This window comes from Chenopodium quinoa, unplaced genomic scaffold, assembly GCF_001683475.1.
Source record: "Chenopodium quinoa cultivar QQ74 unplaced genomic scaffold, ASM168347v1, whole genome shotgun sequence".
Taxonomy (NCBI): domain Eukaryota; kingdom Viridiplantae; phylum Streptophyta; class Magnoliopsida; order Caryophyllales; family Amaranthaceae; genus Chenopodium; species Chenopodium quinoa.
In genome coordinates this window covers 498,823-509,451 of record NW_018742959.1, presented here as the reverse complement: position 1 = coordinate 509,451, position 10,629 = coordinate 498,823, and the positions used below count along the sequence as shown (strand labels likewise).

Below are 10,629 nucleotides of genomic sequence, written 5' to 3'. Positions count from 1 at the left end.
TGTAGAGTTGTAAAATATAATTTTTAAAGTGTTAGATAAGTTGTCGACGTTGTTGTGCTTAAAAGTAGAATAATACTGTTTTTAGCACCGCTTCGCCAAGGGTTGTGTACGAAGTGTATTGTGATATTTTGTTATAATATGCTTCGTACCCAAATCCAGACAATAAGAGTGACACCTTGTTATGAAATATAAATTATTTTGTATATTTTGAAGATTTTGAAACTTAAACTCTTTTGAATGATTTTTATTAAATTTTGGTCTTAGAAGTAAAGACCTGCACTACTTTAAATTGGGGTTGATAATCCCTTAATGTGTTTGGATGATTTTGAAGAAGTATTTTCTTATAGTTTTATATATTTTGTGAGTGTAAGACAACCATTGGGCTGCGGAATTCAATGGTTGGAACATGCCAACATCTTGGGCTGCGGAATTCGAGATGTAATTTCCTAGGTTATTTGTTGTCATCCGTAACTACTCAGGATGCGGAATTCGAGTAGGAAAAACCGGGAGTTTGGCCATTCTTAGACGCAAATGGCTGCGAATCGTCTGTAGGTTCTCCCTAACAAATCTTTGGTGGTGGGTTGCAGATTTCCCCGACGTCCATATTTTATATATTGCCTCACTATAAATTTGTTTTCGGAAAAAAGTTAAAATTTATTTATTTTAAAGATACTATTGATCTTGGGAAGGAACCTTTATAAGTATTAATTATCGTTCATATGAGTTACCGTTTTGTTTTGAGTTGCTATATTTTATTCTGAAATCTTGTGGTGATATTTTTATGTTGTTCTATTTAAATACTTGATCTGTATTATAATTATGTTTCCCATGTTTCATTTTTTCCCTCGAGTTTATGTGGTAATTATTATTTGAGTTGATGTTCTCACATGTTGTTAAGTTTTATGCTTGTGTCTAAGCTTTTCTGTACTTAGCTTTGCATCTCTACAAGTACTGGGAGAACGGCTAGTTACTCCCCACTGATTGTGGAACCTTAATGTTATTCGCAAGTGAAGAGTAGTTCCTGTTGAGTCTGGGCTAAGAGCAGAGAGTTTAGTTTATTTCTTAGCAGTTTTATCGACTGGCTTTTGTTATCTTTGGACCTTCTCTTTTGGGATAATCGGATTTGAGGTTGTTTCCCTCGTTGGAAGTGTTTAATGTTCATTTGGGATTTCTTTCACTTTATTTTATTTGTCTCATCAGTTATTTAATCATTTTCCTTATTTCTTCTTGGTAACCTTGTAGAGTGACATTTCCGTCTCGACGTTATTTCCGCTAACGTCTTGCCTTATGTTTTAGACGGGGTGTTACATGGGGTTACTCATATGAGAAAATGAGGTTACTCATACATATAAATGAAGATTACTCTTATAAACCAATATGGCCATAGCGTGTGGCTAGCCACATACAAGACTTACCCGTGAGTGATTATTTACATTTAGTATACAATCAATAAATATCTTTTACTAAACTGTAATATAAACTTGACTAAAATAAGTAGGATATAAGTTTTTACAGGATATAATATCTTATAATATGCTATATCATATATCCTTTCCTAAATTTGAAGGAGTATGAAATATACATATATTTATATTATCTCATTGCATATAATCTTGAATTAGTTGACATATATTTAGGGGTGGAAAATTAAGCGGGAAAATTTTTAACCACAGAGTGACACGTGTCAATGTGTAGCTTGAGTGCCCTCTGTTTTAGTATAATTATAAAAAGTATAACTAGTATTAAACCCGTGCGATGCACGACTATTTATTGTATTGTAATTTTCTATTTTTAAAAAATACACATTAATAAAATAATACGGGATTTCAAAATTATGCATAATGGGTTCATATATATATTTTTTAATATATAAACATTACTATCGAATCTTATAGTAATAGGAAATATTATAACAATAGTGTTAAATTAGCGATTTTAAAGTACAAATCACTTAAAAGTCTGTCAAATTTAAATAATGTCATCTACAACTGTTACAATTTAAACATTGTTGTACAATTTATACAGAAATCTTGTACTCCACAGTAAAAATACATATAAGGGTACCTTTTTTTTTTTCTAATTTATTGTTTTGCAATATACATAAAATAGAAGAAACATGCTTATTACCTAAAGAGGATTTGTAGCCCAATTTGAACTTCACTCACTATTGGTCTACAATGCCCTTTCTGCAAATCAAACATAGCAATTCTGTTAAATGTGGAAAACAAATTTTGATCATACATAAGCAAAACTTTAAGTATGAATGCGTAGTAAAATGGAAATAGAAAGGAATTTAATGTCGGTTTATGAACAATTAACTTCCCTTTAGGTAAAACATTGTTTTTGGTTTAGCTTTTCTATATTTATATTTTTGAAAAAAATAAAATAAACCGACACTATTTAAAATTCGAGAAGACTATTTTCTTTTGACAAGGGACTTTTAAAAATTGCTTAATTTAAACCTGTAATGCATTGGTTATATTTTTTTGTTGAAAATAATTATAATTGAAGGGTTGTTCAAGAAACCTTTGATTTAATAACTATTAAAAATTCAAGAGTAGAAAAAAAAAAAAATCAACAACTTAAAGATAAGTAATAAAACACAATTATTATAGTACCATCTCATTATAATACGAGCTCTTTCCCAAATTAAAGTCAAGAAGAACCGCAATTCCCAAATTGCAGCCAAAGTTTTAAGAATTCCCAAAGTACCGTCCACGTCACCGGTTCAGGGGGAAGAAATTTTAAATCCGGTCTACAGCAAAACCGCTACCTGAAGTAGCGGTTTTTACTAATAAACCGCTACTTCAGGTAGCGGTTTCTTTTTAATAAACCGCTACTTCAAGTAGCGGTGTTTGTTTAATAAACCGCTACTTCAAGTAGCGGTTTTGTAGCAGGTATAATTTCCCGATTTCACTTTCCTCTTTCATTTTCGTCTTCTCACCAAAATCCCATCCACGCCTTCCACCAAAATCACACCTCCTTCAACGGAAGCCGGCGCAGCCAAGGAATCCACCGACGCCGCCGGAGCATTCCTCAGCAACGAAGGCCGCCGCTGTTGACGCCGAGGGTTCGACTTTAGTGGTCGGCTTCGCTAATTTCAGAAGAAACGTGCTGATCTTCTTGTTTGTGGTAAGTGCCCTAATTATTTTTTGTATTCAGTTATTGGGTTTGTTGTTGTTATTGAGTTTGTTGTTGTTATTGAGTTTCAGAATTGTATGTATGTGTTGTTGTTGTTGGTTTTGGTTGTGTTGTTGTTGTTAGTGTTCTTGTTTATTGTTGTTGTTATTGAGTTTCGGTTTTGGTTGTGTTGTTGTTGTTAGTGTTCTTGTTTATTGTTGTTGTTATTGAGTTTCAGAATTGTATGTATGTTTGTGGTTGGTTTTGGTTGTTGTTGTTGATTTACTTACCTTACATATAACCCTTGTAGAATTATTAATGGTTTCGATCACATTACTCAGTTTAGGTTGCTATAATTGCTGATTTTGAAAGTGAAAATAGAGCTTCTATACACAAAGTACATGAGCTCAAAGTACATGTAGTCATGACTTATGCCCATGTTGAGCTTCAAGAGGTATTAAGACCTTCATAGCTCAGTTTAGGTTGCTATAATTGTGTAGTTTGCTTGCTTGATGTTAGGACATTGCCACACTGTTAATGAATTTTTGCAATCTAATATCTTTGATTAATAATGGTCTTTTCTAGAATGAAACATGGAGGTTCCGAACTACCCTCTATATTGCTATTGGGGTGGAGAAATTGTCCACAAAGATAGCGATATAACGTATAGGGGTGGGAATCAAAAATTTGTGTTTGTACATTCTGCGATGACATATTCACAAGTTCTGAACAAGCTATATGAAGAATTGAGTGTTGATCCTAGAGGTGTGGAGTTGAAGGTGGTTATGCGTTATCCTATGGCTGGGGCATATGTTGCAATTCCGTTAAATGACGACAACGCTGTTAGAGCTATGTGGATTGCTGTGACTCAGAGTTCTTCTGTTGCAATGCAATTGTTCATTGAACAAGTTCCAAAGGAGCCAGTTGTGCAAACTAACACTGGTTCCTTTCCGGGGATGGATTTTTTTGGTAGTGTGGATCAACCGTTTTCCACTGGTGTTCAAAGTGTGGGCATAGGGTCATTCACAAGAATGCTTGTTGATCCACATTATGTCAATGACCATCTCTCACAGTTTAGGTCTCCGGCCTCATCGCCTAATGTTGGAACCTCGACAAGCACACAACCACAAGGCATTCTTGATTCTCTTGACCCAAACAATGTTGATGTATTTGGCGATGCAGAGATGAATGACACTGATGAAGATGATGATGAAGAGGTAATTGAAGCTCGCGATAAGGCAATTAAAGGAAGCGCCCCCACTTCAGACTTCAATGAAGTGGCGCAAGTTGATCCTCGTTTGAATAACTCATGGATGTCTTGGTTAGGAAATGAGACATATAACAATGGGGGAGAATTTGAGGTTGGTCAGCAGTTTGACTCATTGCAACAACTGAAAGATGCTGTGGAATCTTACTCCATAGCTAGAAATCAAACAATTCGAGTTGTGGAGGCAGAGCCAGAGAAATATGTTGTTGAGTGCAAGAGGAAAGAACAATGTAGTTGTTCGTGGAGGCTTAGAGGAGTGAAAGATCCAACACTCTCTACGTTTAAAATTGTGAGGTACAACGACCCTCATGCAAGTAACTGTGTTGGTGACATCGACTCGGGAGATCATAAGCTACTGACTTCCGAGTTCGTTTGCAATGCTCTTCTAGATGTCATTCGCGTTGATCCTTCATTGAAAATCAAGACAATGGTGCAACTTGTGAAAGAGAAATTTGATGGATTCCAAATAACCTACAAGAGAGCATGGCTAGCGAAACAAAAGGCAATAAAACTCATTTATGGGGATTGGGAGGGTTCATATGAACAGTTGCCTAAGTACATGCAGCTACTGCAAGGCAGAAGAAGAAGTTTGATTACCACATCAACAAAATTGGTGACTTGAATGTAGAGGCCCGTAGGTACTTGATGGAAATTCCGTACAGTAAGTGGTCCATTCATCATGATGGTGGGCATAGGTTTGGTGTGAAGACTACAAACATGTCGGAAGTTTTCAACGGAGTCTTAAAGGGGGCTCAATGTCTCCCGATAACCGCTTTAGTGCAAATGACCTTTTTCCGGGTTAACTCCTATTTTGCAACTAGAAGAAGTTGGAGTAAAAGAAGACTTGAAGAGGGCCATGAGTTATCGGAAAAGGCTAAGAAGACAATAGAAGCCAACATGGAGAAAGCCACGCACCATGAGGTTGTTGCTTTTGACTATGATGCCATCGGGTTGTATCAGGTTAGGACCGGTCGTGGAAGAAGAAAAGCTGGTAAAGGTGGTAACTCCCACACTGTGAATCTGTTGAGCAAGACATGTACTTGTGAGAAATTGAGAATATACAAGCTCCCATGCTCTCATGTACTAGCAGTTTGTCGTCATAGAAGCCTATCACATGCAGACTTTGTGGATTCTTTTTTCATGACCGCCGAATATAGGCGTTCATACGCGAAGTGTTTCGCACCAGTTCCTGATCCTTGCCACTGGTCAGCTTACAATGGTCCTACTACTATTGCCAACCCAGATTTGAAAAGAGGCCCAGGCCGACGGTCCACTAGAATTCGAAATGAAATGGATGAGCGTCCCAATCGTGTGAAGAAGGCATGCAGTGTTTGTCGGCGACCTGGGCATAACAAGAAGACATGTCCTACTCTTATTGGTGGATTTGGATCATCTGGGTAACATGATTAATTATATATTCTTGTTTAATATTTATGTTTTTTCTCGAACGCTTAACATTAATTCAATTTTTTGTTATCGTGTAGGTCCCATGGAGCCGGTGATTCGTCCAGGCCCAGTTGATCCATCTGTTCTACGCTTGCAGACTTCCCATAGGAGCCACGATGTTTGGAGTGGCGTAGCTGATAGAGTTCTCTCAGTTAGGGAGCATATGGTCAGCGTGGGACGTGAGTGGAGGGTAGATGGCGGAGTACTAGAGTACGTTAGGCTTGCTGGGTTTTACGGTGTACATAGGATTTTGGGAGGAGGGTTTTTGCTTGATCGATCTCTTCTTACGGCGTTGGTTGAGAGGTGGAGGCAGGAGACACATACTTTCCACCTAGTAGTAGGTGAGGCCACCATTACTTTACAGGATGTCTCCGTCCTGTTAGGTCTGAGAGTGCACGGCCCTCCTGTCATTGGACCTCCATTTGAGGGATGGCATGACCTAGTTGAGGAGTTGCTGGGAGTTCGACCTGGCCATGATGATAACGTAAGCCGTTTCTGGAGGGATTTACTTTGAAGTTGACGTGGCTCAGACGTCACTTCTCACAGATGCCAGAGGGAGCTGATGACTTGACAGTTCAGCGCCATAGCCGTGCTTACATTCTCACTCTCATGGGATCTATTCTGTTCGCCGACAAGAGTGGCGATGCTGTGTCACTCTACTACTTGTCGTTCCTTCGAGACTGGGGGACAGCTTCGACCTACAGCTGGGGGAGTGCGACTCTTGGTTTTTTGTATCGGCAGCTATGTCGAGGATGTCAGCGAGATTCAAGACAGATTGGAGGCCCGCTCATCCTACTACAGTTGTGGTCGTGGGAGCATATTACTATTGGCCGACCATACATTAGGAGGCCTCGAGATCCGCCACAGGAGGACCCTGAGGCTGAGGATGAGGATGACATTTTGGGGACTCAGCATCAGCGAGGTGTTGACCCTTTGGCGTGCAGGTACAATGTTTGCTTCAAGTTCATGTTCTTACAATTCTATCTTTCAAGAATTATTATTAACATGTCTTTACAGGTGGTTACGTGTCCATCTATCGTGTGCGCATACTGCTTCTGGACTACCATACTACAGAGATGCGTTTGACCATCAGCGCGAGGACCAGGTACAATCGGTGTTTCTTTTTTTTTGTGCATTGTATTTCTTCCATTATGTTAGTCATATACATGTTGACATACTTGTTTTGGGAATTAGATGATTTGGCAGCCATATACTGAGGCGGTGATGGATCGACTTCCCGAGATTTGTCGCTCAGACATGCACATTTGGCGTTCACGGGCACCTCTGATATGCTTTGACGTCGTTGAGTTCCACCTCCCAGACCGAGTCCTTCGTCAGTTCGGGTTAGACCAGCCGATCCCACAGGATGTAGACACGGACGTTGCTCTACACAGGAAGGATCGAAGGGGACAGCGTAATTGGGAGATTCGACATTCGGACCATGTACACGAGTGGAGTCAACGAGAGGCATTAGTCGTCCAGGGATACCCGTTCACTGGGACTTCTTCCCCGGCCATGACAGAGTACATGGCTTGGTACCGTCGCATCACGAGACTGGTCATTACTCCACCTTCGCAGGAGCGCCCCCCGAGTCATTACCAGCCAGCTACCTCTGACCTCCTGCTTGTATGAACTTCACTTCATTTCAATCTAGTTCTTACGTTTTTGATTTCATTTTACTAGCATTAAAACTACACTTAAATGTAGGCACATGCATTTGCTGATTTGCACGTCCAGCTATCGGGAGCTACTGAGACCATCTCCCAGTTGCCACCAGAGACGGCTATACCATTTGCCATACAGACGATGCAGGGTTTTACATCATTTTGTGGCCAAACCTTGTCTAGGGTGGGGCAGTCACACCTTATTCAGCAGCCTCGACCGTCCACGTCTTCATCTTCTACTGTGCACACTATGCCGATCAGACCACCACCTCATCGTGGAGGCCATTCAGCACGTGCCTTCCGTCCACCGACTCCTTCTCAGCATACTATCATGACATCTCCTCCACTAGTGCATCGCCAGTATCAGAGAAACCGACGGCGTAGCAACACTACGTCTGGGGTTGAAGTTGGCCTGGATGACATTCCAGAGGAGACAGCTGCATCATCTTCATCGTCACCTCATGGGAAGAAGCAACGCCCGAGCTAAGTGTATATTTTGGAACTAAACTAATTTTTTTGTAAATGCTTAGAATTGGATTTTGTTATATTTAATCAATTGAAAAATATTCGACTTTGCAATTTCGACTTCCTTAGATCTTCATAAACTTGTTATTTATGGTGGTTGTGTTGAAAATATGCTATATATCTCATGTTTTACAGGTACACAACTTGCAGGGTTTTTTTTTGAGTGATTATGCAAGTTTGAAAAAAAAACCAGTCCAGGGTAAACCGCTACTTCAAGTAGCGGTTTTTCAAAGTAAACCGCTACTTGAAGTAGCGGTTTTCCAAAATAAACCGCTACATTAAATAGCGGTTTTTTGTAAACAAACCGCTACTTCAAGTAGCGGTTTTAAAATAAGAAACCGCTACTTGAAGTGGCGGTTTATTGCAAAGAAACCGCTACTTCAAGTAGCGGTTTACGCTGGACCGGAAAAAAAAAAAAACCGGTTTTTTAACCAGTGCTTACGTGGACGGTAGAAGGGGAAAACTTAAAACTTTGGCTGCAATTTGGAAATTGCGGTTCTTCTTGACTTTAATTTGGGAAAGAGCTCTTATAATACCCCATATCCAAAGCCATCTTTATCTATATTGTGCATTACCACAATTTTTTACAATCATAAAAACTTGTTAACTAAATATATTTGAGTTTCGTAAACCTGTGTATGTATAGGAGCAATTAATTAAGAGTTTAAAACATTGAATTGGTATAGATTGAAGAATGACTTAAAATACTTGTACAAATGACATAGTATATGAATACATATTATGAATGGAGAGAATCACCAACTCCGTAAAATAAATTCAAGACATGGAAATGTTATGAAACATTGAAAAGGGAAGAAAGAGAAAAGAAAAAAAAACAATTCTTTATGAAAGAGACACTTGATAATAAAATATGACAGAGTATATTATTCTAGCAAGAATATAATGTACATACAAGATTATATACAATGAATATTATATTTTGAAGATTAAATCAAGGTATACTCTTGATATTGTCTTCCATAAATCTCATACAGATTAAATTTGGGCTAAAAAAATTTATATATAAAAAAATACAACAAATTTTAATGAAAATTAACACTGAATTTCTCATCAATTTTTAGTAGTAGAGGAATAAACGATCAATAATCCTTCAAATCCAAAACTTAAACATTATCAACAAACTTTAAGAATATACCAATTTTACGAAGAAAAATTGAAAAGAAGGAAACCTGAAAAGTAGTTTGAATGGCAAATACTAAGCGACCGTCAGTCCATCACAACCAACTTGCAACTATTGGAATTCCCTGAAACTAAATGAACTAACCATTAGGATTTGAATACTACATTAAAAGAGAAATATAATGAACTTACTTAAAACTGATGGGAAGAAACTTAATTGAAGACGAATTTGACTAAATTTCAACTTTAATTTCCATGAGCAAAACATACAATTTAAAATTTACATTGGGAAAAATTCACTGATTGTAAAGAGGGGGGATTTGAGGAGGAGTTGTAAAATAAAAATATGTTTATATGAGAGGAAGAAGATTAAAAGAAAATAGGAGAAATTTCCCTGATGAAACAACATGATACTATGATAGAGAGAATTATTTTTTTTAAAAGGTAAATTGTAAAAAAAAACCAATGGTGAAAAAAAAAAGAAAAAGAAAAAGGAATATAAATATGACAACGTGACACTCTAATTTGTTTGCAAAAGTTCATGTTATTAAATATTAGTATTGATATTGATATTAATATTGATTAAAATCTAATAATAATCCTACACATGTATTTCGAAAAGGCATAATTAATAAATTTTAAAATTTTGGATGGAATAGATGTTTTATTGAATTTATGTTTTAATAATTTATTTATTTTTTGTATGAAAAAAATTATTTTCTTGAACATGCATGATTAGGGGATTAGGATGGAAGAGATGTAAAAGAGATGTTTGATTGAATTTCTGTTGTTTTTTTTTTTTTGATGAAAAAAATTATTTTATTGAATAGGCATGATTAGGGGATTGGGATGGAAGAGATGTATGATTGTTTTTGTTTTTTTTTTTTTTAAAAAAAATTATTTTAAAACAGGAAACACAGGAAGAGGACAAGTGTCCTTCCAACTTCTATTTTAAAATAATAATACTGATTTGTTTGTGTAACTGAAAATTTATATAATGAAATTTAGTGAAACCCAAGAGACACAAATGAAAATTGATACTTATCTTTTCTGAGGGGATTGAATCGTTTAGGAGCTTAAAAAAACTCCTAAAAGAGCAAAAATCAGGAGAATAGGAAGAGGATATGTGTCTTTTAAATTTCGTGTTTTAAAATATTAGTATAGATTTTTTTTGTTTATGAAAAAAAAATAATTTTCTTGAATAGGCATATTTAATTGATTAGCGGATTAGGATGGAAGAGGTGTCTTTTTTTCTTCTTAATTAAAAAAGAAATATTTTAAAACAGGAAAACACAGGAGGAGGACAAGTGTCCCTCCAATTTCCTGTTTTAAATTAATAGTATTGATGTGGTTTTTCTTATTTATGAATCAATCTTTATTCAAAAAAATAAAGTATACAATATTTATAGTTTCTCATCACATATAATTTTTTATTTTATTGATATATTTAGGGGTAAAAGATTAACT

The 10,629-nt window shown here is 36.7% G+C and overlaps 3 protein-coding genes across 3 annotated transcripts; all 3 read left to right on the top strand.

Annotated features, from left to right (window-relative positions):
* The first annotated feature begins 2,881 nt into the window (after positions 1-2,881).
* Positions 2,882-5,069, top strand: LOC110728727. Its single transcript, XM_021908373.1, has 2 exons — positions 2,882-3,132; positions 3,706-5,069. The coding sequence occupies exon 2, from the start codon at positions 3,714-3,716 to the stop codon at positions 5,007-5,009; it is 1,296 nt and encodes a 431-aa protein (XP_021764065.1). The 5' UTR covers positions 2,882-3,132; positions 3,706-3,713; the 3' UTR covers positions 5,010-5,069.
* Positions 5,070-5,876: 807 nt separating this feature from the next.
* LOC110728759 (serine/threonine-protein phosphatase 7 long form homolog) lies at positions 5,877-6,347 on the top strand. Its single transcript, XM_021908407.1, has one exon. It carries the CDS (start codon positions 5,877-5,879, stop codon positions 6,345-6,347), a length of 471 nt encoding a protein of 156 aa, XP_021764099.1.
* Positions 6,337-8,076, top strand: LOC110728726 (serine/threonine-protein phosphatase 7 long form homolog). Its single transcript, XM_021908372.1, has 4 exons — positions 6,337-6,777; positions 6,851-6,938; positions 7,028-7,459; positions 7,541-8,076. Exons 1-4 carry the CDS (start codon positions 6,380-6,382, stop codon positions 7,982-7,984), a joined length of 1,362 nt encoding a protein of 453 aa, XP_021764064.1. The 5' UTR covers positions 6,337-6,379; the 3' UTR covers positions 7,985-8,076.
* The last annotated feature ends 2,553 nt before the right edge of the window (positions 8,077-10,629 follow it).

What these genes read in the sequence shown, in the direction of transcription:
- LOC110728727 (XM_021908373.1), top strand. Translation starts at nt 3,714, where the DNA reads ATGGAGGTTCCGAACTACCCTCTATATTGCTATTGGGGTGGAGAAATT.
- LOC110728759 (XM_021908407.1), top strand. Translation starts at nt 5,877, where the DNA reads ATGGAGCCGGTGATTCGTCCAGGCCCAGTTGATCCATCTGTTCTACGC.
- LOC110728726 (XM_021908372.1), top strand. Translation starts at nt 6,380, where the DNA reads ATGCCAGAGGGAGCTGATGACTTGACAGTTCAGCGCCATAGCCGTGCT. An exon ending in GTTGACCCTTTGGCGTGCAG is followed by an intron (nt 6,778 to 6,850) that starts GTACAATGTTTG and finishes ATGTCTTTACAG; the next exon opens with GTGGTTACGTGTCCATCTAT. An exon ending in CTACCTCTGACCTCCTGCTT is followed by an intron (nt 7,460 to 7,540) that starts GTATGAACTTCA and finishes ACTTAAATGTAG; the next exon opens with GCACATGCATTTGCTGATTT.